At 45.1% G+C, this 27,471-nt stretch overlaps 5 protein-coding genes and 1 long non-coding RNA gene across 8 annotated transcripts; 3 read left to right on the top strand and 3 right to left on the bottom strand.

Moving 5' to 3' along the window:
• The first annotated feature begins 89 nt into the window (after nucleotides 1–89).
• On the top strand, nucleotides 90–4,968 carry LOC144035207 (P2Y purinoceptor 3). Its single transcript, XM_077544733.1, has 2 exons — nucleotides 90–1,862; nucleotides 3,695–4,968. The coding sequence occupies exon 2, from the start codon at nucleotides 3,759–3,761 to the stop codon at nucleotides 4,830–4,832; it is 1,074 nt and encodes a 357-aa protein (XP_077400859.1). The 5' UTR covers nucleotides 90–1,862; nucleotides 3,695–3,758; the 3' UTR covers nucleotides 4,833–4,968.
• A 424-nt stretch (nucleotides 4,969–5,392) lies between these two features.
• LOC144035575 (uncharacterized) lies at nucleotides 5,393–27,453 on the top strand. 2 transcript variants are annotated; one of them, XR_013288462.1, is made up of 5 exons: nucleotides 5,393–5,678; nucleotides 7,451–7,558; nucleotides 17,903–17,938; nucleotides 21,833–22,706; nucleotides 25,834–27,453. It is a non-coding gene; the product is annotated as an uncharacterized LOC144035575 (long non-coding RNA). The 2 variants fall into 2 exon arrangements; XR_013288463.1 differs by having other exon boundaries at nucleotides 25,701–25,848.
• Nucleotides 8,488–10,187, bottom strand: LOC144035572 (BPTF-associated chromatin complex component 1-like). The gene is made up of 5 exons (XM_077545348.1): nucleotides 9,568–10,187; nucleotides 9,283–9,377; nucleotides 9,023–9,213; nucleotides 8,842–8,946; nucleotides 8,488–8,732 (listed from the first exon to the last, which is right to left on the bottom strand). The coding sequence occupies exons 1-5, from the start codon at nucleotides 9,652–9,654 to the stop codon at nucleotides 8,668–8,670; spliced, it is 543 nt and encodes a 180-aa protein (XP_077401474.1). The 5' UTR covers nucleotides 9,655–10,187; the 3' UTR covers nucleotides 8,488–8,667.
• Nucleotides 10,468–13,174, top strand: LOC144035559 (uncharacterized). Its single transcript, XM_077545326.1, has 2 exons — nucleotides 10,468–10,680; nucleotides 10,742–13,174. Exons 1-2 carry the CDS (start codon nucleotides 10,495–10,497, stop codon nucleotides 12,947–12,949), a joined length of 2,394 nt encoding a protein of 797 aa, XP_077401452.1. The 5' UTR covers nucleotides 10,468–10,494; the 3' UTR covers nucleotides 12,950–13,174.
• Nucleotides 13,087–17,226, bottom strand: alox12 (arachidonate 12-lipoxygenase). Of its 2 annotated transcripts, none has more exons than XM_077545330.1 (15): nucleotides 17,033–17,226; nucleotides 16,366–16,594; nucleotides 16,103–16,304; nucleotides 15,944–16,025; nucleotides 15,758–15,880; nucleotides 15,569–15,675; nucleotides 15,322–15,494; nucleotides 15,087–15,230; nucleotides 14,788–14,991; nucleotides 14,571–14,657; nucleotides 14,339–14,508; nucleotides 14,149–14,270; nucleotides 13,705–13,805; nucleotides 13,451–13,621; nucleotides 13,087–13,371 (listed from the first exon to the last, which is right to left on the bottom strand). In XM_077545330.1, exons 2-15 carry the CDS (start codon nucleotides 16,510–16,512, stop codon nucleotides 13,192–13,194), a joined length of 2,013 nt encoding a protein of 670 aa, XP_077401456.1. In that variant the 5' UTR covers nucleotides 16,513–16,594; nucleotides 17,033–17,226; the 3' UTR covers nucleotides 13,087–13,191. The 2 variants fall into 2 exon arrangements, with proteins under 2 accessions (XP_077401456.1, XP_077401454.1); XM_077545328.1 differs by having other exon boundaries at nucleotides 16,366–16,512.
• nat16 (N-acetyltransferase 16) lies at nucleotides 17,418–26,419 on the bottom strand. Its single transcript, XM_077545343.1, has 5 exons — nucleotides 26,201–26,419; nucleotides 20,350–20,575; nucleotides 20,042–20,266; nucleotides 19,645–19,973; nucleotides 17,418–19,569 (listed from the first exon to the last, which is right to left on the bottom strand). Exons 2-5 carry the CDS (start codon nucleotides 20,566–20,568, stop codon nucleotides 19,341–19,343), a joined length of 1,002 nt encoding a protein of 333 aa, XP_077401469.1. The 5' UTR covers nucleotides 20,569–20,575; nucleotides 26,201–26,419; the 3' UTR covers nucleotides 17,418–19,340.
• Nucleotides 27,454–27,471: the final 18 nt, after the last annotated feature.

Here is a 27,471-nt window from a genome sequence, read left to right as displayed (position 1 = left end):
CAATTCAAATCCAATTAGAATTTCTTTAACTAAATATGAATTATTGAGGCGGACGATCGGAGCTGTGGCCGTAAGGCGGTCGGTGCGTGTTTGGGCGGCAATCCTCGAACCAAGGGATAACGTCAAGCTGAAGAAGGAGTCTTATCGGGGCTTTTTGGCCTGTGGGAATCCGGAAGCAGCTGACAGGTACCGGCTTGCCCTACCCTCACCTATGGTCACGAGCTGTGGGTCGTGACCGAAGGAACAAGATCCCGGATACAAGCGGCCGAAAAGAGTTTCCTCCGCAGGGTGTCCGGGCTCTCCCTTAGAGATAGGGTGAGAAGTTCGGTCATCCGGGAGGGACTAGGAGTAGAGCCTCTGCTCCTCCGCGTTGAGAGGAACCAGTTGAGGTGGCTCGGGCATCTGGTTCGGATGCCTTCTGGATGCCTCCCTGGAGAGGTGTTCCGGGCATGTCCCACCGGCGAGAGGCCCCGGGGACGACCCAGGACGCGCTAAAGAGACTATGTCTCTCGGCTGGCGTGGGAACGCTTTGGTATCCTGCCGGAGGAGCTGGTTGAAGTGGCTGGGGAGAGAGAATTCTGGGCTTCCTTGCTAAAGTAAGTTGCCCCCAAGACCCGACCTAGGATAAGCGATAGAGGATGGATGGATGGATGTGAATGTGCCTTGACACTGACTAACAACTGGTCCAGCTGAGATTTTGTCCAATTCTCCCATGATAATCTTAATATTTACATGCTTGTTGTGCGATGGCAACTTTAAGCTATTCATCTTATCCCAACAGATCTTTTTTTTATAATTTTTTTTAAAGCCAAAAATAAGATTTTTTGTTTGTTTTTTCCCTCTAATTTCTACATTATTTGACAGATTAAATTTGTATTAAAAACGTCAAAATAAAACATAAAATTAAGATTTTTTTTGCTTATTTTTCTCTTCTTATTTCTACATTTATTGACCAATTCAAACCAGTCCGACATTAAACTGTTCAGCTCATTCCGGGTCAATGTATATCATTCAAAATTCATTCCACACTATTTCATTCACCCTTTCACAAGCGTTTTTTTCCAGAGATTGCATTCTCTACTTATTATTTACTTTGTTTTTGGGTTGCTTTTAATTTGTGTTCCACTTTATTTGTGAAAGACAAAAAAACTGCCCGGTGTCGGTCATTTTGGCTCAAGCGTCACAGTCACAGTCAAGTGGGCCCAGCCAGCAAACATTCCAAAATGCAGATGACCACAAGTACCTTCTGAAAATACTCCCTTTTTTTGACTTGTTGCAAATCATGTGATCATTCTGAAATTTCTTGACAAAAAAATAGTCATCTTTTAACCTTCACAAGTGCGTCTTTAGCAGGCGTCAAATCCTGGTGCAACAGCCAAAGTCGTTTAAGTGGTTTAGTAACAACATTACCAGGATTGAAAAATTGCCCTTAATTTTTTTTCCTCTCGCTTTTCAAAAATCATCTTTGTGGGGCGTATTGGACCCCCTGACGGGCCACTTATGGCCCATGGGCCGTATGTTTGACACCCCGCATTAAATAGGCTGCAAAACAAGATGAGAGGGAGGCCAGGCTTTCTCTCTCTCTCTCTCTCTCTCTCTCTTGCTCGCTCTCTCGCACGCGCAGGTGGTCAAGTGGGGGATGACACCGAGGGCGGAAGGGAGGGGCTGCATCGCCATGGCAACGCGCGAAGAAGACGACAAGAAGAAGAAGGTGCTAACTTCTTTCCGCCTGTGAACACTTGCACATCTTTTGTGTTTGTCTGACCTGTGGATGATTTGCCGTCATTTTGGGATTTTTGCGATGAGCTGAATTCGGCAGAGAAGCCATATGGAGTCGTCGTGGGACGTGTGCAGTGATGCAGGTATTTATGAGCCCACACACACACACACACACACACACACACATAAACACACACCAACAGCTGCAGCAAAGTTAATTCATCATTCATCCAGGCAAGACTTTTTTGTCGTGGGCACATTGAACAAAAAGCTTGTTTGACTTCTTTTCCCCTTGTCGACCACATCAACCGGTTGCTTCAAGTTATGTTGTGAGTGGACCAGCCAGGACACCTGTTACCCATCCACGCAAAACCGCATCCTACGATCAATCGCCTAAGATTGCTTGAATGTAAGACAGCATCGATGTCGTCGTTCAGGCTAATGAGCCGCCAGTACATGAGATGCTTTCTTGGAAGTGGCGGAAGATCAACAACGTGCGGCGTGACGCCAGGCGAGCGTAGTTACTTATTGCTGAGTTAATGGGCTGAGAAGAGACCGAATCAGCAGCGGCGTGCCCTCGTCCGCAGGAAGGCAAACACCCTTGGGGACGGAAAACAGGAGGTGAAAGGCGCTGTGCAAAGAGCCCTGTCAGCAACGGAAAGGGGGGCCGGAATGGGGGGGCAACTTGTTTTTTTCTGGGATATTCTTTATTTCTCCTGATATCAAAATAGGCTTTTTTTCTTGCACGCATTGTTTTGTAGGGCTGTTGCTATCAAAACCGCAAAATCATTTTCCACATTACTGTTTATTTACTAATTCTCGGCTTCATAAAGCAGGTGAGCCGTGATTGGTTGTTACTTGAGCCCTGAGCAACTGTGATGTCATTTTCAACCCCCTGGTGAACAATAAAAAATGTTTTCACTATATTAGATTCAGTCGATAACAAGTGGCAAAATGGCCGCCCCCTCAAATGGATAAAAAATTGGTGGATTTAGCTGCTTAAAGGGATACTTGACTCATTGAGCCGTTTTCAGCAGTAAAAAGTTAATATTTTGCCCGGGATTAATTTGATAACTTCATTATTTTTCTTGTATAATTAATAACTTTAAAAACACATTTTTCCACTTGCTGTCGACTGAAGATGACGTCTCCTGTGCTGAGGAAATTAGTAATGACCAATCACTGCTCACCTGTTTTTGGGGTTTGGTCAGCAAAGTGAACCATGATTGGTCGTTACCTACTTCCTCAGAACAGGTGATGTCATCTTCAGTTGACTGCAAGTGGAAAAATATTTTTTAAACGTATTAGTTGTACATGAAAAAAAAATGAAGTTATCAAATTTATGGACAAAACATTAACTTTTTACTGCTGAAAATGGCTCAATGAGTCAAGTATCCCTTTAAAGTGGAAGTCAAACGCCCCCTCTCCAAAAAAATGATTGCCAACAATATGTTCTATGCATCCCCACTAGTCTAAATACGGCATTCTGGTTAATATCGCGATAGTGGAAATATGAGTTAAGCAGCAAAATCCAACAGTTTTAATCAATATCAGAAGGCATCCATTTTGCCACTTGCTGTCAAGTGAAAAAGACATCACAGTTGCTCAGGTCTCATGTAACAACCAATCACAGCTCAGCTTCAGAAAACAGGTGAGCTGTGATTGGTCTGCTTCAGAAAACAGGTGAACTTTAATTGGTCGTTGCCTGAGATGGCTAAAAACAGCTGGATTTTGCTTCATACTCTACAAATGTAATATGAATCAAAATGTTATGTTTAGACTAGTGAGTTACATATAACATATTATTGTCAAGAAATGTTTAAGTTTGACTTACCCTTACTCAAATTCAAACAAACTCAGAACATTTTGTTTAGATTAGTGAAGCTATATAGAACATATTGTAGAGAAAATGTTTGGGTTGACTTCCCCTTTCCAGTCCGCACCCCGCTAACCGCGCCCCTGCGCTGCCTTCCAGGTTAGTATTCCGGCGGCGCGACGTCGACGAGAGTGACGGTTCCTCCGGCGGCGCGTCCTCGACCATGACGCCGGCCCCGCGCGACAACGGCAGCCTGCCGCTGTGCAGCATCGACGAGTCCTACAAGTACATCTTCCTGCCCATCTGCTACTCGTTCACGTTCGTCTTCAGCCTGTCGCTCAACGCCGTGGTCCTGTTCCGCTCCTTCCGCCGCACCAAGCGCTGGAACGCGTCGCTCATCTACATGGTCAACCTGGCCTCCACCGACTTCATGTACGGCTTGTCGCTGCCCTTCCTGGTTGCCAGCTACGTCATGCGCGACCGCTGGGTCTTCGGGGACTTCATGTGCCGCCTGGTCCGCTTCCTCTTCTACTTCAACCTCTACTGCTCCATCTTCTTCCTCACCTGCATCTCGGTGCACCGCTACCTGGGCATCTGCCACCCCATGCGGGTCATCGCCCTGGAGACCAAAAAAGCTGTCAAGTGCACGTGCGTGTTGGTGTGGGCGGTGGTCTTCGCGCTCACCTGTCCCATTTTCCGCTTCGCCCGCACGGCCCGCACCGGCGGCGTAGACAACTGCTGGGACGACGCCATCGACCGAGAGTTCTCTGACTATGTGCCGTACGGCGTGGTCCTGCACCTGCTGGGCTTCTTCGTGCCCTTCTCTGTCATCGCCTGGTGCTACTCGCGCGTGGTGCTCACCATCTTCAAGACTCTGCATTCTCACCCGTGCGACGGAAGGGAGAGCGCCGCCGGCGTCTCCGTCTTCCTGGGCGCCGACTCGCCGTACGCCGGCCGCAGGCGCAAGTCCATCCGCACCATCGTCACCATCACGCTGCTCTTCGCTCTGTGCTTCTTCCCCTTCCACGTGACCCGCACCCTCTTCCTGCTGCTCAAGGTGAGCAAGGGCGTCCCGTGCCAAACCATGACCACCGTATCCATGTGCTACAAGATCACGCGGCCCCTGGCATCCTTCAACGCGTGGCTCAACGCCCTCCTCTACTTCCTCACCAAAGACAAAGGCGGATGCTGCCCGCCGTCCGTCCCTGCTGCAGCCGGGCCACTGTTGCCCCTCAGGATGGTGGCGCAAGGAGATGAGCACGTACACCGTCACGGCAAAAGTCCTTTATTTACTTAACAGAAAGCAGCCTGCTACTATGCTCACTATGCAAAGAGACCTTTTCTTCTTCTTCTTTTAAATCCTTAATTCATATTAATCATGTTCTAATAACAGTTTCATTAAAAGTGATGTTGAGTGATGGCACACAAGAATTAAATAAATAATCAGATAACACAGCAATGATCATCATCAATAAAATAAAATAAAACACAAATAAGTGTTTTCCATGAAAAACGGGAGAAGGCTCCCCGAAAAAACATTGACAAAAAAAAAGGTGAATGCGCGGGAATACATTTTATTGCTTTGATGCCACTTTGCTCAAGTAGATTAAGGGATAACATTTTGAAACTATTTTAAATGCTTTGCTGCCATTGAGACGTCTCCTCTTGGATACTATTTCTAGCGACCTCTAGTGGATGATCGGCGGAAATTGACTTCCTCGTTCAGTAGGAAAAAGTTGAGTGGTTGTCGTACGCGGGCTCCTGCGACAGGGGGCGACACCGAGGCGCCAAATTCAAACGTCAACTGTGAAGCTCCATCTCCCGTCATGCACCGCGAACACCAAAAACTCAAAACGCCCAGTCGAATATTACGCCGAAAATAAATAAAAAATATATGAGCACGCCGCGTTTAGTGGCGTCGAGTGGACACATTTTGTTACAAGTAGAGAGTTTCTAAGTGGCCATCTCACTGAGATTTATTTTTATTTATTTTTTTATTTTTGAGAGTGGTGAAAAAGGAAGCGGGCAAACGAGATTCGGCGCGATTTTCAAATGGGCCACGGACGGACACACAATTTCAAACTTCCAAAAGTCCACTTCCATTTCCTCTCTTTGTATAGGCACCGGGGATCTCTTGCCCAAGGTGAGATACGTGTTTTGTCCTATTTAGGTTGTTGTCATGACAATGTGGACACGAGTCAGGATGAGTCCATTTGTCGCCAAAAACTTCAGTTGACGCCCCCAAACAAGCTGATAAAGTCTGTGTGTGGATACGTGGCTTTTTTTAAATTTGTATTTGAATCTTTTCAAATAATTGAGTATTTTTTTACGCAATATTACACAGTTACGTAAGTAGTAACTTGATTAATAAGACGCACAGTCACCAGAACCAGGAGTTCCTCCATTTTGCGTTGTCGAATGCGGAAGTGAAAATCATCACGTTATATCAGGGGTGGGCACACTCGGTCCTCGAGGGCCGGGGTCTTGCAGGTTTTGGAGGTTTCCATCTTTCAACACAAGCTGATTCCAATCAACAGGATCGTTACCAGGCGCATGCGGAGCTTGCTGATGAGTTGATCATATATCAGCTGTGTTGGAGAAGGGAAACATCCAAAAACCTGCAGGACTCCGGCCCTCGAGGACCGAGTGTTCCCACCCCCGCATTATATTATAATAACTACCGTTCTGTTTGAATTTCCGAACATCCGGGCATTTCTGATATTTCCGCAACGCAATTTTTTTTACACAGTGAAAACAAATGGTGTGTGGTATTGCTTTTTCCCGTGACTAGCATCAAACCAGGCAGATTGTTTTAGTAGTCAAATGACATTTTATCACATTTGAAAAATGTAAATAATACTGACAAATCAAATTACAACGATCCAAAGTCCATTGCTTTTCAATGAGCGGAGAGCTTCCTCTCACCATGACCGCCAAATTAGAGCTGCCAAAATTAATTGATTAATTGACAAGTAATCAATTATCAAATTAATCGACAACTATTTTAATAATCAAGTAATCGTTTGGAGACATTTTTTATTTAATTTTTTTCCATATCCTCTGATTTCAGCATATCAACAGTAATTGTTCACTGATTTCTGTAGTCCTTCATGAAGGAAGACTATCTTCTGTGTTTAATCAAAATAAGACACTTGCAAACATCTGTTTTTACTGTGGAAAACAATGACCAAACCGGTAGCACTACGTCAACCCCCCCCCCCCCCTCTTTTTTTTTTTTTAAATCACTATATGAATACGAAGTACGAAATAAACACCAATCACTGGTTAATAAACAGTAGTCAGGGGGAAAATGCTTTTGTAATATCGGTGCACTTTAATGCAAAATTAAAAAGAATCAGATTATTCGATTGAATAATCATTAGATTAATTGATTCTAAAAATATTTGATAGTGACAGTACTACGCCAAATAAGACTTGTGACGTAAGCTCGGAATTGCCAATTAGCTCAGAAAGTTTGGGAAGGAAATTGGTAGTCATGTATTTGAATGAGCTTCAAGGATGCCGCTAGGTGGAAAGTGAGAAGGTATACCCCCCAACCACCACCCACCCCCCCCCCCCCCTTCCCTCTGGCAAGCAAGCTTTCTTAACATTTAACTTAGCAGTTACCTTGATACATATGTTACTTTAATGTATCCATCTTTCTGATTTGACAAGTCCATGGGTGTCAAACTCGCAGGCCAGATTAGGTCCACCAAAGCTAATCAAGTGCGTTAACTTCATGTTTCTTGTTAAAATACAAAAATTGCAAATTGTCTCAAGTTTTAATCACGTTGATATGTTGCAAGAATTAGTTATCAAGCTTATTTTACTTTTACTGGCTTTTGATTCGAAGCTAGTTATCCATCAATTTGTTGTGCATATGAGGTAATATGAGGCAATCATACATTCATGCAGGTTCACAGTCATAATGGTCCTCCGAGGGAAACCAGAACTTCGATGTGGCCTGCGACAAAAATGATTTGGAAGTCTCGGGCCTCATGAAAGATAACATTTGACATGCAGGTAAATACATTCTTCTGATCCGCAATTGTCATTTCAGATATCTACAAGGTCATTTTTGCCTAGCGACAAATTGTCACATAACTTTTCCATTCATGTGATACTACACGTCTAGAATTTATTTGCAAACTGATGTCTACTATTACAGATATCTGTGACAGAACTGTAAATATCTGTAACTTGAGTTTGTTTTGACTAGTCATAATTACAGCTGAATATTCATTGAATTCACCTCAGTTAAAGATTCCCTTTTCAAATATTTTATGTGTATTGAAATGGTTGTGTTTGATGATGATCGATGAGGCAGAGTGCACCCGAGCAGCACATCATGTTTTGCAGTCATCACTCCAAATCCTGATGCGCTGCCACCGTGCGCTTCGCCCAAGCCGCCAGTTTCCCCGCATTTTGGGTACATTTCTGCTTTTAAGGTTTTAGTCTGCATCATCATCATCATTATCTCTTTTCCAGGCTGTGTGCAGTAAAATCTTGCATCCTTGTATGTTCCTTATGAAAAAACCCAAATGTCCTAAAACACTGTACGTTCAATAATAAAAGATGGCACGTGCTGCAGGTTACTTTAGTGATTGTGTTTTAGTTTGTTGGTAACATAATGTGTGTTTTGAATGCGCAAGATGACGGATACACATTCCAGCTGTTGGTGTGTCGGGCCGTAGCAGCACATAATTTCTGGTACTTGATATATGTGTGTTACCAGTGTGTCGTGTGCTGCTCCTGTCGGGCACACATATACACAGACATAAAGACACGGGTCTGACGGATTGACAACTCTGTGTATTGTCTATTTCGTTGAGAAGGAATTAAAATGTTTGTTTTTCACCTAGCTTGGAAAGTTGCACCTTCAGGCAGAAAAAAGTTTTACATAATTCCTGACATTTCAATGACATTAAATGCACAAATGATTAATTTAACAATGATATTTTGAGCTTTTATTAAAAAACAAAAAACAACAGTGTTTATCCTTTCAAGCCACTTGGGGGAAATGTGGAAGTTTCAGGAAAGTCTAAAAACGTATTTCACGGGCTAAATGATGATCACATGAATAATTTGGAAAGTCAAATCAGGAAAGCATTGTGATTTATGTAATATGATTGTCAGCGTGACAGCAGAGGAAGGTCACTGGAGTTCATGATGAGGCTCGAGTCCAGGTTCAACGTATCTGTGGACACACAAACTTCTATCATAACCACTTCAGGTCCAGTTTCTGGATTTGTGTTTATCATCGACTTCAAGCGAAGATGCAAATGTGTCATGTAGGATTTGAACACCTTGATCAAAGTTGAGCTTTTTGGACGGGGAAACTCGTCCCAGTCCCTCAATGTCCACCAGGTCACTGTTGACATCCGAGTCATTGAGGGCACTCAGAGTGACTTCTGAACACACGAGCACATGAATTTGGTCGACTGGCTCGTTTCTGAGACTTGTGGTCACGCTTGTGCTCAAACTCACCTGCGGGCTTCCGCTTCTTGGCGGCTGGCTGGCTGGCCTGCATGCCAGGCTGGGCGGTGGTGGCAGTGGCTTTTCCTGCCGACGCCACAGCGGCTTTCTTGGTGGCTGTGGTCTTAGACGGGATACCCTCAGATGAGCCGCACCGAGAGTTGTCTTCATACTTCCGCTTGACCGGGCTCTTGGCGTGAGAGCTGGTGACAAGAAGGCAACTAGTCTGGACTCAAGCCGCTTCCGTCATTGGTTCATATTGATGGACAAACCTGATGGGGTTGGCCTCGGCCATGGGATGAAGCTGCATAGTGAGTTCTCCAAGTCGGCTGAAAGCAGCGCCGGCTGCTGAGAAGATTTCTCCAACCTGCGTGCAATAACAAACAAACAAATGCATCCTGGTTCGTCCTGGACAGCATGAGGAGTTGGGTGAGCGCCGTTGCCATGGCTACCTGATTCACTCTTATTCACCGCTTACCTACTGCAGGTATCTCAGTCCACAATTTAATGTGTGCTCTTCAAAACTGTGTATTGTGCAGTCATTTTTAAAGACTTACTTTGGTGGAAGCTGAAGTCATGTTTGACGGACGCCGGGTGGCTTCAACAGCAGCTAATATGCTAACAACAATGGGGCCCGCTAGCATTGGCAGCTAACTACCGGCTTGCGTTTACCGGCGGTCGGGTGTGCTTTGGTGTCGTGATTACGAAAGCTCCGGCATCCGAACAAACGGCCGCATCGTCATCCAAAAGCTTTTTAGCTTCGCAAAGTTGACATTACAAAAACAACAAAAACTCCACGAAACCGAAGACATGCGATGCATTGACTGTACCCCGGAAATGTGGTAACCACGTTCACTACTGTAGCTTTTAGGTTGCGTAATAAGTAAACAAAACAAAAGAGCGGCGACGGTTCACTATCAAAAGGGGCGTTCTTAATTTTTGACAGCCAGTAGCAGGAAATACCGCTCTGTATGCGGTTCAACTGTAGAACCCTGTTTTACTGATTTCATTTAAACGCAACATGCGGCAAGTCGACTGCCACTGGTCACGTGACCACGTGACGTCATGTAGAGTTGATCATTTTACCACGGGTCATTCGCTGTACAGTATATTGTTATCAGTCAAGACCCCCCTTAACACCAGGAGACCAAAAATGCAATTAGTACAATTGTGTTGATACTCAGCAAAACCGATGAAAGAAACTCAGACCTTATCCTATCCTGCTTATGTGTGTATAGACCTCTAGGCGAAAACATGAGCGCTAGTGTTCAAATGCTGCCTTTGCATTTCAACAGACCGAGTCAACCTTATGAGTCATCACGCTATGATGACAAAAAGGTGTTGATGTCATGCTTCGGTGACAAAATGTGGTGATGTCATGCTTCTGATGTCCTTTGCACGGCTCAGATCAAAGAGGCGAAAGAAAAGTTTGTGATTGCCCGCTGAAAATCGATAAGAACGCAAGAACAACAAGGTTCACAAAGATGGCGTCAAGTTTCAACAAAGCTCATCTGAGAAAAGTCACAGAGAAGAACCAAATGTGTGATGGCACTCTCCACCCGTCGCCATTTGGCATTCTTGACCTTCTCAACACTCAGAAATGCCTCAAAGACTTTTTCGTCCAGCGGGGCATGTTTGGCGACTCAATGGCCGTTTCTGACGTCAACCAGGTAACAAACAAAAGTGCACAGTGCTGTTACAACATTTATTGAAGAACCGTCTTTCCACTAGAATGAGCCGTCAAGCCAAAAGGCCAAGGAGAGGGACGACAAGATTAACATCATCATCAAGAGCATCGTTGAGAAGAGCATTGCGGACATCGCCAAGATGAGGCAGCTCATCGCCCTGTGGGATGCGGAGGAGCGCTCCACATCGCACTCTTACATCGACGAGTCGTCATATGGTCTCATCACTCAGCAGAAAATTAAACAATACCTGAGGGATTTCTTCTCGGAGCGCCTCACATCTGCTGAGCACCCAAGAGATCTCGAGAGCTTGTACTTCAGACCGGACTCTGCAGATATGGCAAGGGAAGATGGTGGCTCGTCTCTGTCATCTCCTATTATTGGAAAGGCCATGAATATGCTCAGCCACGTGATGCAGCCCGTTGTCGACACAATCGACTCTGCCACCAAAGTTACAAAAGCTGTAGCCAAAATGTTAACGCGGAATGATCGAGACGACCAAGAAATGAAGACGGCGAATGAGTCGGATGACGGAGCAATGCAGCAAGCTTTGGAGGGCCGTTCATCTGCTTCCTCTTCTCCTGCAAATAAGAGCAGGAGTGTCAGGAAAGATGACAATCGTGTTCCCCCGGCGATGTTCAACGAGGCTGTCATGGAGGAACTCTGCAATTTGCAATTTGAGATCCAATTGACCCCCAGGCTGTCCCCCATATTGGAGGAGACTGGGGAGACAAATTCTTCATCTGCTCCTACTCCTGCCACTTCCACCTCCACCCTCGGGAAGACAAAAAACATTCTAAGCGATGTGGCTCTGCAGCCCGGCACCCCACGGACTCCACGGACCCCACGGACCCCTCGCACCCCTCGGATTTCATCATTATGTTGCGATAAGCTAAACACATTAGGCGACAGCGCAGATGAGAAAATGTCAAATGCAGAATCCTCTGAAGAAGAGGCCACAAAAGTTAGCTCTGCAGTTGAGTCTCGGTCCTCCTCCAGACTTTTGGGCGTCTCCCCAGTTCCGTCTCCTGTCGTGTCTTCTCCCATCATTGAGAAGGCAAAAAATATAATCTGCCAAGTGATACAGCCTGTTGTAAATACCATCGATTCTGCCAGCAAGGTTACAAAAACAGCTGGCAAATCCATTGCTAGAAAAGTGAGATCCATGTTGAAGTATCGCTCTGGCAGGAAGAAGGGCAAGCGGGGCAAAGGGAAGCATGACAAAAATGCTGGCAGAACTGGACGTCAAAATATTTTTGACAAAGAAGATGGCAATAAAAAGAACAGGGTGGGGGATGATGAAGAGGAGAAAGCGAGCACAACCGAGGTGGACTCAATCTCCACGCTTTCAGGTGCATTAGATGTTGTTGAGCTCGTTGGTTCCTCAGAGGCTCTTTCAAGCGTCATTGTGGACGACACAGTTAAGAAACCTGCAGATGTCTTGAATGATGTGGCAGTGGAGGAGTTCTGCTTTTTTGAGGCGGAATCCATTTCTGTGACCTCCACTCCATTTTTGGACACCAGGATGGCAAAATCGTGGGATCCCACCTCTGCTGCTTCAGCTTTTCCCGAGCAGGCAAAATCAGAACATTTTACTCCAAGTATCTCAGAACAACAAAAACGGTCCTGCAATTCTAGCTGTTTCTTGTCAATTCTGGGGAGTAAACTGAGAGTCACAGAGACAGATGAAGAGCAGGCCAGTGAGGTAAATACACTCCTGTCGGAGGAAGACAGACCTGAGCACAACATCTACAGTATTTTTGAGAACATTTTCAGAGAGGAGTTTTCCAAAAAATTAGAAAACTCTCTGAGACAGGGCCTCTGCGAGGCTGTCCGTGTCTATGTCCCTGAAAGAAGCTCGACAGAATCGTTGCACAGCACTAACATGTCATGCGATCTGGCTGACAATTCCACAAAACAGGAGATTGACACTTCATCGGTTGGTCCGCAAGATTCACTGGGGAGCGAGTCCACTTCAATCATTTCTTTGACGAGCTACCAGTTATTAGATGATGGAATAACCAGGAAGCAATTATCAGACTCCGATCTTAGAGGGATGCCGCCGGAGGGACTCGATTCCAAGAGGAAGTCACTGTGGAAGAGGTGGAAAATGAGGCGTGCCAGGAAGATTCTGCCAGGTCTTTTGGAAGGCCATTGTGGGCCTTGTGCCTCTGACAGCATCTCCTTAGACGGCAAACCCACAGAGCCTGCTATCAGGTCCATCTTGAAAAAAGTCACATCAATGTGGAAGTAGGGCAAGAGGTCCAGAGTTGTTGGCTACGAGAGGCAGAAGAACACTAATTGAGGGGCAGGAACTGATTAAGACTCAACATCATCACCACTGGAACTCCTCGCATACTGGATACTGATCACTCATTTACAGGGAGAGAGTAGGCTCCTACTACTAATCATATTTATTTCTTTGCATAAAATGTGTGGTAAAGCAATGTTGTTGTTTTTCAATGTGGTCTACAGAAATCATGCTTGTCAGTTTTTCTATATGGTGATGCTGTTTTCTACACGACTGGGAAGGAGGAAAAGATACGGAAGCTCCCGCCCTTCATTCTGACTCAGGATGTAGTCTTCAATCTCTTTGAGGTCTTTTGTAAATGTACCAATTAGCTCCTTAGCTCGTCCCTCAGTGAAGTGCTCCTCTGTGTAGTGGCCCAAATGAATCTAAGGCACAAGATAGGTCAAGTGAGCGATCAAGAGGGAAAAACTTGTCCCAACTTCCCAACAAGCATGGACAGCATACTGCGTCTGGTTGTGCTCGTCCCAGGTGCCAGGTGATGGCCATCTGCACACATGACTGACTGACATCGGGAAGGGTGGCCATGATCTCTTCTATGGTTACAGCGTCCTTGTCTGTTGGTGGCGGCTGTCTCATGGTGCAAGGGGTGTTGGGTACCCACGCACACCAGTCAAACTACAACAAACAGCAATCAATACCAGGCTACCTGAACACCTCTGCAACTACCCTACCATGTATTTATGTGTACTGCTACGTACCTGCCCGTTGTTTGAAGCAGCATGCTGAACTGTGCTGATGAAAATGATGACTGCAAGCAAGGTGGAGAGTTCCCCTTTGCTACGGAGCTCACTCGGCAGCCCTGTAATACAGTCAAAAATCTTAACACATTCAAAGCCCCTTTCACACAGCATTTCCAGAAAATGTGTGCGTCAGGGAAGTGCCTTCCATCCAGTCGGGCCAAAATGTATTTGTGTTCCCTTTTTCAAAGCACACCTAAGCGCGACATTTTGGAGTTGGCACGATGCAAAATTCTCGTTCTGCTCTCTTATGCCTCTGATAACTACCTCAAAATCTAGAACATTTGCAGGCTCACTCAACTATCCATCCGTTATTGATACCTTTCACACAGACAGGCTCTGAATGGGAGTGTTTGAGAAAAGGCAGTTTGTGTGTTGTGAGTGTGAGACAGGTGGATAACTGACCAAAATTGGGGAGCTCTGCAAAACCCTCTTGTGTTACGTCTCTAATCCAGGCCTGGAGCTCAGCGTCCTGATGAACATCTTTGTCCGACTGATAGTACAAGCTCACCATCCCTGATACAAATCTAATGGGGAAAACAGGATACAGTCGGCGGCGTTATCGTAGTGTAGGAAGCAAGAACTCGATGTATACCTGTGTATGGCCTCCCAGAGCATAAGGCCATGTTCTCTGTAGAAATAGTTTGGCAGCTGAGAAACTCCTCGATCGGTGAAATCCAGGCAGGGTTGAAGTGAGCGGTAGGTGAGATCTTTGTACTCTCTCTGGGCCAGAATGAGCAGACCGTCACCACCTGTAGACACAACCTACAAGCATCCTCTGTTGTCACTGTCAATTCACTCAAGTCACATGGACTGTTTGGGCTCACCCGTTTAAAGATGCCATCTGCAGAGATGAGCTGATTGCGCCCCCTACAGTTAATCTCCAGTGTGTAGCGCTGATGGGGGGCCAGGAGCTGAAGTGCATGTGTATCAATATAGAATAATATAGAAATAACCAATAAATCTGTAAATTAACCCAAATGATGTTTCATTCAATGTCTAATTCAATCTTTATTTGCATATTTTACTTCCCTGGTCACTGACCTTATAAACAGGATGTACAGCTGGCAGCTGTCTTAGTGTGGCCACAAAGAACACCTCCACCACCAGATGAGTCCTGAGCAGGTGGGAGAGTACCTGGAACACCTGGAACTCAGAATGGCGCACCCACATCTTTGCCAGCAGCCAGGCAAGAGACGGGTCTTTGGGTAGGAAAATTGGCGTGTCCAAGCCAGGTATCTGCCCCAGCTGGGGATGCGATTGGTAGATTTTTGAAACTGAAATGCATCCCAGGCTTCACTTTTCCTTCAGTATTTTAATGGACAAGCATGACTGCTTCCTACCTGAATGGCAATAGGCATAAGACCGTGATCTGGATGTTGGTAGAGGAGGCAGAGCGGAGCCGCAATGTATTGCGGTTGACCCTTGATTGTGTTGCTTGGAATCCCGTCCATGATGACGTAATCTAACAAAAAGATATTCCCTGCCTGGACAGGACGAGCAGATCGTGAATTGACCGAGAGACAATGGTATCAACTCCACAAACAGCAGAAGGATGACACGACGGGTGGGGAGGACCTTGAGTTCTTTATCGAGGTTGGTTCTGGCCGGGAATGAGCTCTGCACCATGGAAGCCGTGACTGGGAAGTTCACTGGTAGCGTCTTGCACATTCGGATCATTCTCGGGTTGGAGCCATTCAAACACTGGTAACCAAAGAAGCAATCTTCCTTCCAGTGCGCCATGCAGTACTCTTTGGTCAAGGAATGAAAACATCTCTAATGTAATGTTGTAATGTAAAGCACTTCCTCTCAGGATCCATCCTACCGGATATGGGGCTACGCAACTTCCAGAAGATTCGTTTGAAATCTTCCAGGTCATCCCAGGTTTTTCCAAAGCTGATGGCAAGTTTCTTCAATGATAACTCCAACAAGCTGAAATGACAGAAGTATGCGTGTTTGCATTACTTCTTGTCATCACTGTTGCCTCGTTGACCTTAATCATAATCTCACTCACGCAAATTGTAAAGCATATTCAAAGTCACTCCTCTTCTCATTGTCAAAGCGTTCATCTTGTGGTAAATCGCTTTCCGTTTGCGCGTCGATACATCGGGGTATGCTCGGAGCCCAAGTCATCCATCTGATAAAGAAAAAACGCTTAGTGTGTGAATATGGATGTGTGTGGTTTGTCAATGTGAGAGACCTGTAAATCTTCTGTCTGTCCTCAAGTTCTTTCCTTCTGTGGGCTCGCAGTAGAGCTGAGGAGTCATCGCTTTGTATCTTGGCTGAGGAGAAGATGAATGGCGAGTGTAGTGAGTTAGCAACAATGTCCTCTGACTCTTGTCTCATTGCGTGCTCCTACCTGCTCCTTCTCGTATCTCCACCATGACATCGCCAACAAACCAGCGGTAACAAGGGAATGTGAGCAATTGCTCTCCGTTTGGAGGTTCCACTGTGACGAAGCGACAGAACCAGTTATCTTCCATCCAATACCTCTGCTTCTCCAGTCTGACCAGTAGCGGTGAACCCAGCGGCGTACGACTGACCACCTTGTAACGATCCTCCTGATGGATGCAATATGTCGGTCTCTGTTGCGCAACATTTGTCTCGCTCTTACACACTCACCGCTCCTCGACACAAGTCCAAGCCATGCTTGTCCAGGAGGGTGCGCTCGCTTTCACCATTCTCCCCCACCAGAGTCACGTAGATGTAGTTGTTGGTGCCCGCGTACGCCTTCGTACCTGTTGCCACGGTTACAATGTAGACTTCCATCTGAGGGCAACGTAACCAAGACGCTTTTTAGTAGACTGGAAGTTATGGAGAAGTCGCACTTGGAACTCGATCTCTTCCTCTACTGTGGTGAGACAAAGGCAACCGGCTCAGCGGCCTAGTGGTAGAGTGTCCGCCCTGAGACTCTGAGGTTGTGGGTTCAATCCCTGGCCGGGTCATGCCAAAGACTATAAAAATGGGACTAATTTTGCCTCCCTGCTTGACACTCAGCATTAACGGTTGAAATTGGGGGATTCCCGAGCGCGGCTCCTGCTGCTGCTCACCGCTCCCTCAGGGGATAGGTCAAATGCGGAGAAAGAATTTTCGCCCCACTTAGGTGGGTGTGACAATCAGTGGTACTTTAACTTAACTTTAACTAATGCCCACTCGTGCTGGCTATTCCAAAGGGTGACGGATAAAAACACCTCTGCATACATTGCACATCATATTGCAGACTGAGAATCTAGGAGAAGTAATCAGTCTCCTACTAAAAAAAATAGCAGTGAGCGGTTCACGTACTTACCAAGTTGTCTACGCAAAGAATAGCAAAACTATTCCGGATTCTCTGGCTTCTCTCATGGACTTTGACGCTATTCCTTCTTCACCGGCTTTTCTTTTTGCTTCTTGGACAACACACAGTTGCTAGCAAATGGTTCCTGTTCTTTGTGTCTCTTTTTCCTGCTGCACTCTAAAGCACACTTCTCCTGCATTCCTTTGTGTGTGTGTGTGTGTGTGTGTGTGTATAGACCCACTCTACACACACACACACACACACAAACACGCAGCCAAGAGCAGCCGTCACATTATGTAACAGTCATCAACACACACAGCCATTGAAGCCTAAACTAACAGCTTCATTGTCATAACGGTTTAAAAACCAAAACAAAGTTGAACTTTGCTGTACACTATAAAGGATCAGACCGGGTTTATTTCAAGACAGGGAGTTTGAACGTGAACCAAAATCCAAATATAGGTCCATTAGTCTATCAAAAATACATGACTCTATCAAACTAAAGTGATGGTTGACGTGAGCAGCGTTGAGCCATGAAAATGTTATCATATCATAACATCAGGAGTTGAATGTCATGTTTAAAGAAAACACAGACACATTAGTCACCTTTACAAACACTTAAATGAGAAATGACGATTTGTTCATGCTCACAACCCCTCCCAAACGGACACTTTTCAAAGGCGTCATCCACATCACTAAAATACACAAGTACACACAATACACAATCCTATGATCACTATGTTCGAAACAGTGGTTGTAGTTTACATTGTCAGTCTGTTACACAGTACGGTCTTGTTAAAAATGTGCTTCCAAAAATAGAATGTATCATTTATGTATGTGCATCAGTCATGATAAAATCCTCATCTTGTTTTTTTTTTTTAGGACTCGTCTGCACTGCTGTTTGATGACAAGTTGAAGGTAAGGATGCTTCTCCCAACGTTATTGCCACTGACTACTAAAGTGCATGACAACGCAATGGCTTGGTTAAACACACGTACACAGTGTTTGCTGTTTGGATGCAACGTGACATCTTTCTACTGTGTTTCATATTTAAGAGGATTGAGAAAATATTTTTATATGAGTATGGCACTTGCTCACAAAAATGATCAACAATGATTTAAAAGGGAGACAGCGGATCAATATGCAGCACTTCAGTAATCTCTGCAGGTTCTTATATTTTACCAAATGATGACTTCTACAACATTCCTACTAGGAAAATCACAATGTCTTCTCGCTGGTGAGCTATCTTTAGAACAGGCTCAGGGGTCACCTCAAATACTACATTGAGTGACCCTGGATGTTGTTTCTAAATCTTCGCGTAAGCGCTTCAGATGATTTGTGAACATCTTTGGTTAAAACTCAAATTCAACTTGTGATCCTCCCTGAATGATTGAATGAATAAGTGTGAATTTTTATACATTTGTATGACTTCAAATACTCCAAAAATATCACTTTGAACATTGCAACGAAAAGCATGGAGTGGACTGCAGACCTTCTGTTTGACATTGACAAGTCGTCCTAAACCAGTCTAGCGGCTTAAGTCATTTAAACTTTCTGACCAAAGGTAATAAATCAAAAGGAAAATATTGAAAGTATTTCTATTCTTATGACCACTGACGGGTTGTGTTTTAACACTATGTCTTATGTTATACAGTACTTGAAATATTAGGCTGAACTATAACAATCAATCATTCTTCAGCATCCAAATGCCATTATTGTTGTCAGGGTGCTTGCGAAACCACCCCCATGAGGTATTAGTGACTTCAACATCATCCTTTATCCTACCACACTTTTCAAGCATTTAGTTTGGCGTCAGAGGAGCCACCTACAAACAAAAACACATTTCACATCTTTTTTTTCAATTGCAATTGTCAAAACTAGTGAATTAGTAACTTGTGTATACAGTATATATTTACAATTAAGAGCAGTTAAGCAGCTAGTAATGAATGTCATTTTGATCTCTTAGTAGTTGCTGTGATTCTCTTGAAAGGGAATTTAAAGTGCCTTCAGGGTTGCGTTTGTACTCGTAAGCCGATCTACTGATTTGGAGATGTGATCCGGGCCTCCGCTGTACTGTGCGATGCATGACTCTCAACATGAATGCGAGCTCATGGGGTTGCACGAGAGTGTCTGAAATATGACCAAAAAAAGAGAAAAAACAACAACAACCGCGCTGTCATCCACTTGCCCTGAAAAACAAAACATTAAATACTGCTTATCGCCACAAGAATGGGCGTAGACTAAGTGGTGTTTATCTAGTAGAGTTAGTCGGTTTGGTTTCCTTGTCCTTGACACCACAATCTGCCCGTGTCCGTCTTGACTACATGACGTCAGACTCCACCACGCATTGCTCCGTGTATTCCTTCACCAGCTCCACGCTCAGGGCGTGGCGGCAAAAGTCAGCCATGGGCTTCCACAGGGGCGGGGCCAGGAACATCTGGCACATGATGTGACCCTTCAAAGTGGCTGTGTGGCGCTCAAGGTGGCTCAAGAACTGCTGGCGAACCAGATCCAGGTCGTTGCCGAACATGTCGATGTTCAGGTAGTACCTGGCGGAAAACAGAGCAGTAGTCAGTGGGCTTAACCATAGCGTTTATCCGGCAATACCTAGAAAAGCTGCGTACCAGTTTTCTCCAATAGGGACCCTAAAGGGGAAGGTACACAGGCTTCCCACGCTTGGCTTTGATGCATCGTCCACCATCCAGTCGATATCCTTCTTCATCAGGATGGCCATGTTACCTGGCATGGGCTTGAAAGGCTGCCAGTCTTGAATGATGGTGGCGTTCGGGAGAACCCCCCGCATCAGGTCGCTCGTTAGAAAGAGCCGACGGACCGCGCCGTGGTCCAGACGTATGGGAGGTGCCTTTGGGGACGAGGCGGACGCCGGCGTCAGTGAGAGGTCCGAAAGTCGACACTTGAGGTCCTCGGCTCGGAAGCGCACCAATAGGATGCCCTGCGGAGAGGAAAGCCACGCTGGCCTCCAAGATGGATGGACATCGTTTGGATCGGCAACCGCCGTACCTGCTTGGTTATGATGCGATACTTCTGGAAGTCCTTGGGACCCAGCTGATCGTCGCGGGTCAGGCGGCTGACTTTCACCTCAGGGTATTTGGACTTGACCAGCTCGGCACAAAAGCGCAGGAGGATTCCCGCCACTCCCTTGCCCCTTTCCTGGGGGGCCACGCGGAGGCCCTCCACCAGCATGGTGTCACCTTCGTCGATCACGCATACCGACTCCAGGGCGATCTGGAAGATGATAAAAGCGTTCACAAGTCTGTCGGGTTTTACATGAGTTGTTGGAGGAAAGCCGCCTGGTTAGTACGACGTACCACTTTTCCCTGTTTGCGTGCCAGGATGACTGTGCGGTTGGTTTCCTGCAGCCAGCTGCTGTATCTGGTGGGCAGGTAGTCCAGGCCTCCGTAGATGTCCTGGCTCATGGCCATGATGTCGTCAAAGTCCTCCTCGGTGGCCACGGTGAACTGAAGGCCGGCCTGGGACAATGACTCGGGCAGCTGCGGCGCGCTCAGGTTGCTGTCGATCTTCATCATGAAACAACTGATGAGACAGAAAGTGGAGGAAAAAGCCTTACGTTGGATTCAATGTGTCAGAGCGGCGGCGGCGGCAATAACAACTCACGACGACACCTGATGCATTCCCTACTACATCCCGGCATTTTAACGTTCTCCCGTCGCTCAACATATCAAACCGAAATGAGGCGAGGAGCCGAAATGGTGACCAATGGAGAGGCTCACAACAGTGCAACAAAAAGAAACAAAACAGACAATCGCTAAAAGACATGTTTTTAATGAGGTTAAAATACATCACGTGACACATTTGTAAAAAGTGTACAGACGCTCCCCTACTTACGAACATTCGAGTTACGAACAACGGTACATACGAACATGTCTGCGCGTACAGTATGTCGAAAAATGTTCGGAAAGAAATGCTGTAAGTTAGATTTTGCATTGCGCGTAGTGCTTCTTTCCGCCGCTAATACCGACGATTGGCGCTGTGAGAGCTCATTGGAGGCTGAGCAACGTGTCGAGGAGGAGGAGGAAGAAACGCCGGTCCCCATGAAGCAGGAAATAACTTTTGAAGCCGATTCCAGCGACGACGAAGAATCTCTCATGATATAAAATCCTCCTCTTCCTCCTCCTCCATCATCTCCTTAAGCATCGAGTACATCTTCCAAAAGTAAGTTAAACTTCATTTTATTTATCTTATTATGTACATATACATACTCTGTGTGTGTCTTTCGCTCTCTCTCTCTAACATACGTAGTACAGTACTGTACGTATTCTCTCCATTTTATTAAAAGTTTTTTTCAGTACAAACCAATGCAGGTTACTTGTACAAGCCTTAAACATACTTATATAAACCTTCAATATACTTATATAGGCTTTAAACATAAATTATAATACAAAATATAGCACTGAAGCAACTTACGAACAAATTCACCTTACGAACGATCGTCCGGAACGTAACTCGTTCGTAAGGTGGGGAGCGTCTGTACTGGGTAAACAATCTTGGCAGCTTTACATCCAATTGTTCATGGCAAAGTTAGACTTGTTATGTACAGTACGTATTCCCAATATGTGCCAACAAGAAATAGCATGAGAGGGATTCAAAAGGTTTCCTGCCTGAAGCATTCCACTTTTGTTCATGGCAACCAGAACAATTAGATCAGCGGGCCAATGGGGCAAACGCTACACACGGATTTGTAAATCAACTGTCCCAACAGACCAGAGAGAGCTTTAGAGTGGGCCATTGTCCAAAGACAACGACAATAAATCACTCTGTCCCTCTCTCCAGGAAAGGAGGAAGCGGAGGATCCAATGAAGGCCTGAGAACAGAGTGCAAGCGCAAGAAAGATGTTCAAGGAAAACATGTTGATGAGGTCGCCCACATCACGGTCAGTGGCAGCCGGCACCGTGTGCATTTTACATGCTAGGCAAACCCGGTCCAATTCTCAAGCCCACGTTTGACGATTTATAGGCCAGATTTACAAACAAAAAGCATGAAATCAACAAAAGACTGTTATGTTTAATAATTGCATTATTTATTTGTGATTGTATACAGTTTGGAGCTTGTTTCAGATCTTCACCGCATGTAAACACACTGATAAATGGGATAAGTGTAACTTGAAAAATACATATCAAAATATGACTTATGGGAAAGAAAATTCATAATTGGGCCCTAAGACCAGCAGTGCTTCAGCTTAATCACTAGTGACTTGACATCACGTCTTCTTTTTCCGACGTTAAAGGCCAAATAACGCACAATTTTTTTTATTTTGCCTCGCCAAACCTCTGGAGCAAAAGTGAGAAGGAACACACCGTCATGGCGGATCCCCGCGCCCATCCAAAGGCTCCACGCTGTTGCTAACACTCATGCAGCCCTAAACTTGGAATAACATGGGAACGTGACAGCTGAGGCAAGAAGTGATGGTGACCAAGCAGTGCCTGAGGCTAGAAGATAACAACCAACACAATTGTCACAAACTATTCCACTGGACTCGATTAGTTTTATTTTTGGTAGCTTCCAAGCAGACAAATCATAGAATGAAGACCCGGTGTACACTTAACAATTGACGTCCACTTGCTAAATGATTTCCTGTTCATCCACGGAACGCCGCTTCCGCCGACGTCACCCCGGTCCAAGTCTTGTGTATTGTCCCCTCTGTAAGGTAAGAGCCCGCGTTTGTCTCCACACACTGAGCACTTTAACGCGGCATGTGTCATATAAACGGACGGCCTTACCTCCGCCAGTCTTTGCTGCTTTCCTGACGCAAAACACACATGCTTGGATGATATGGATTCATGTTTATGGCACGTAATAAGCAGGAAAATATAGATGTTATACATAGACAAAGTCATAATCTATTACCTGAGAACACCTTTCCTTAAATTTAGTCTGATTGGGTGATGGCAATTCATATTTTCCTGGTTTAAGGCCAAAGCAGGCTGAACGCCGCGGGCCCAAATGTCTCCTGTTATCAAACCAGGGTCAAAGTGAGGAGAGGATAGTGTGGGGGGATGGGTGGATTATCCCACTGCTGCTTGCATTGCTTTTCTGAGTGGAATAAATAAAATCTAAAAAGAACAGCCGCATGACGTTGAGTTTGGGATAAATAAGATGGCATGCTGTCCGCATTTCTGTGTCCAACATTCGTGATGTCCTCTTTTTCCACGTCCCCATTGTGTCCCCGGGCATTGTGGCTCTGGAGCTATGAGCCCTTTCATTATCCAATCCTTGATCATCAAATTGTTTGTCTTCAAGCCAAAACTATGTCCTGAATTATCCTTCCAAACCAAATGTCATCCAAAAGGGTCCCAGTGCCAATACAAAACACAGACATGGATTGCCCTTTTGTAATTGTGAGGCTTACAGAAACTTCCTCTGTCCTCACTTTCAGATGGTTTTATTAATCTGACTTTAAAATGGACCCAAATCTATTTTTGGATAACCTACATCAAACTCAAATGAAAAGTGTCATGCTAATAATAGAATTGTGCTTATACAGTATTTGGGGCGGGAAAAGAGCACAATTTTCAATTTCAATAAAGATAACATTAAAATATCCAAAGTACAGTCTAAACATGCGCTTATAAAATATATATTTTTTAAATTAAGGACATTTCTAAGTAACACCCAAACTTTTGAACGCTACATGATATATACAGGTAGTACAGTATTTCCCTGGAGATTGACCAACTATCAATCAATAATGACACGTGTTTACATAAACCAATAAAAGCTTGAAAAAATGAAAGCTAACGATAGAATGGAAAGAACCACCAATGGAGCATCAGATAATGAGCTCCTATCTCATTTTCATTCACTAAACATCTTTTAGTTTGGACTCTTTGTAGGGACTTTTGCACTGGAGTTGTGTGATGACAGCTCACCAAAATGTGTTTATGAAAGGGCAGCCTCATGTTGTGCTTGCCTATTTTCCCGCTCCCTTCCATGATTAATACACTCTTTCAATCCCAAATACCAAACTGTCAAAAGGCATCAGCTCACATTCAACTTCTCCCTCACGCTCTCTCGCGCTTGCTCTCTCTTCTTCTTCGATTGAGAGGGTGCCGGTCACCGCTCCGTTGCTGTCCCGCACTTTTGAGTGAAGGTGTCTTCTTTGCAAAAGTGTCAATGGCAGGCAAGGACCCTGACTTCCAGAGCATGCATCTTCAAATCGCATCTTTTTTGGAGATGTTTCATGTAGTCCTTGGACTTCTTTCTCATTGTAGGGAGAAGATGAGGCCCCATGTTTGGACTGACGTTGGACTTTGCACTGGCACCGCCATTGTACTCAAACAGAGACGTCAAATTTGAAGCACTCAACAGATTGGCGAGCCTAGATTTGGAAAAGTCTTGAGCTGCCGTCACAGTGTGTGGGCGGGGCATGGCGGCACAGTTTCAAGATTCAGTTCATGAAAACTTTTATAGTTCATCCCCCAAAATCATTTTGACTTTGCGACATGAAATTTGGTTATGTTGATCATGACTGGAGTAAAAAAAATAAGTCAAGAAGTCATGTCCGCAAAGACACAGGAAGTCTGCCATTTTGAAGGTCATTTTGGCCTCCACTGTGAACTGCAAACTTATCCCGTGGATTTTTTTTTCTTTCACACAATTGATAACAAATTTCAACCACATATCCACCAAATCGCGAAAATATTTTTGGTGCTTTTTGTCATTGCGTGTAGGCAAAGCATGACAGCGACATGTGGTGAGCTGGAAATATATCCTGGAATTTAAAAAATAATAATTCAGCTCCCAAGCTAGTTTGACTTTGGACCATGAAATTTGATCATCTAAAATGAGTAGCCACACTATTTTGGTTTCAATTTGCCATTTTAGGCCTATTTTGGCGATGCAAAAAAATAAAAGGGTGCCAGTCTCCCAGCGATAACTGATGACTGGCCATAAAATGGGAAACTATTAAAGTCACTGATGTGACTGTCACGATGGCCTTGTCATCTTCAATTATCATTTTAGTGCCCTGTAATTGGCTGGAAAAGGGATGGCTGTAATGGCTCGATAAATCTTAAGTCCTGCGGCAAGGGTGTTTCTCGACCCCAAAAGGCAAAAAATGCGTGTTGCTGATATGGACCAGTATACGCTGTACTCTGGAATTTTTAGACAAGTTTTTAGATGCGTCAATGCGATCGTTTTGTGATTTATATGGGCCGATGCCAGCCGTCTCTCAGGGCACCCTTGGGCTCGGGCTTCCTGTCCTGTGTCTGGCGTTCATCCAGCTACGTTTCGAGTGGAAATTCCCAATGATTGTCAATCAGGGCATGCTGCTGTCCTATTTGTCACTCTGACGAAGGCATCCTCCAGAACAAAACAATTGAGCACGTTAGCACTGCTTCATGTTGCATATTGGAATGTGGAAGGTTGTAGCTCGTGTGTGCCGTCAAGATGACTTTGGCGATTGAGTTACATGAGATGGAACGAGATGGCGGGCGTGCTCATTTATCATTTAAGTGGGCAAAGAACACAACAGCAGGCATTGTGTGGCTGTACCTAATGTTGTGTCCATGTGTGTCAGATTGAAGTTGACGAAAGCGCTTTAACATATATACCAATAATTTTTTTCCAATCACATTGACACTTGTGGTGCCTACAAAATGGCAATATGATCATTTTCCTTCATCTGCTTTTTCCTTCACAGGCCCCTTGACTTGCTCCCAATATGAAGCTAATTTGAAACCATGAAAAATAACCAAGCTAACCATGCAAATAACCAAGCTATGCATCCCGACTTTGGGGAAGCATAATCCTGGGTGACATTGGTGTTTTTCCAGGAGCAACTGAATTGATTCCACACATGAAGACATCAGCAGCATCACCGGGGCTCCACTACGAACAACCTCAGTAGAATATGTCGTCAGAGCACAGAAATATATGTCAGCTTCGCGTCGTGGGGTTGAGGGGGGGAAGATGCCGGAGCATCCGACGCTATGTACGACGATGGCGCTGCGCATAAATCCACCAGACTGTTTTGCAAATAGGACGCCACAAAGAAGCGAGCTGTATCCCTGCCCGGTAGCCGGCTGACGGGGGCCTCTACCGCCTCCTCGGACGCACCGTGATCGACGGGCGACGTTCGTCCCCCCCCCCCCCCCCCCCTTCCCCCTAGAGATGAACCATAACAGGCCGTCGCGCTCTTACCGAAGGATGAGGCTCAGTGTCGTGCTGAGGCGAGATGAGCCGTGTCGTACTTTGGCGGGCGTCCTTGGATGCTGGAGGTCGTGGATGGTGGATGCTGCTTCCGCTGATGAAGAGACGACGATCGCGACGTAGTCCGCGGCTGCGGGATCGAAGCACTCTAGCCCCGCCCCTACCAGTTGTCCGCGTCGAGCCAACTGGAGGAGCCAAGTGGACTCACTGGAGCGGGCCAGATACCCCCGCCCCCCCTCCTAAACCCCACCTCAACCCCATCCCTTGCGTGCACACTCCTCTTCCACGGATACTGCATGATGTGCGCGGAATTCCAAGGAGCCAGCAAACTCCTCATCCAACTGGACTCACCGTTTTACGGTATAACAAGCAGCTCTTGTAATAAATGAATAATTATTTTCGGACCGATTAAGTTAAGTGGAACTAAAATTCCTGCACTATGTTGGTCGGCTAAATAAAATCCAGCATGCAGCAGTCGTTTTACGCATTTACTGTACAACAGCAGTGCATACTGTCCATTATTTATTTATCTTACAAATAATTTAAACGATTAAAGCTGACAAATTCACCATATCAAGTAATTAATATATGACACAAGATGCAAGCAAAATTGTTTTTGTTAAACAAATGAATTAATGTGTATGACTTTCACTTTTTAATGGAACTCCTAATCATGTCATTGTCAATCCGGAGCCGTTTCCAGGCTCCAAATTTCGCGTGTATATGTGCACGTGTGTTTGACAATGTATTGTGGTGTCAATATGTTCTCATCAATGTGTGCAATCAGGCCGCTGTGCACAAATCAATTGGAAAAGTCGTTTGTTTCATTAGCACTCTTCCTATTACTGACAACCAAATGAAAAAAAAATCACACTCATCCCCGATAATCCCTCACACTACATTTTGTACATAGTTCATAGTTTGTACATAGTTCTCCACTAAAAATTCATTTGTAGCATTTTGGGAGTAAGGAATGAGTTAATGATTCTAAACTAACCATAACTCCATTATTCCCTATACTTCCAAATCACTATACACAAGTCCCTTTGCCAAATACCCCCATAAGTGGTGCAAATCAGCAAACTGGTAACCATGCATGAGTATTTTTTTAAATATATATTTTAAAGCTTTGTAATAAAAAAAAAAAATGCATGTGAGGTGCAGGTAATGTATTTGTCCATAGGAGTCACCATCCTCACATTCTACAGTAGTGTGATATGTGTGACTTTGATTGTGTGGGGCTTTAACAGGCGGGGCCTGGC

The sequence above is a fragment of the Vanacampus margaritifer genome, chromosome 15, assembly GCF_051991255.1.
Source record: "Vanacampus margaritifer isolate UIUO_Vmar chromosome 15, RoL_Vmar_1.0, whole genome shotgun sequence".
Classification (NCBI taxonomy): domain Eukaryota; kingdom Metazoa; phylum Chordata; class Actinopteri; order Syngnathiformes; family Syngnathidae; genus Vanacampus; species Vanacampus margaritifer.
Note: the sequence above shows the minus strand (reverse complement) of the source record. Positions and strands in the feature narration are given on the sequence as shown.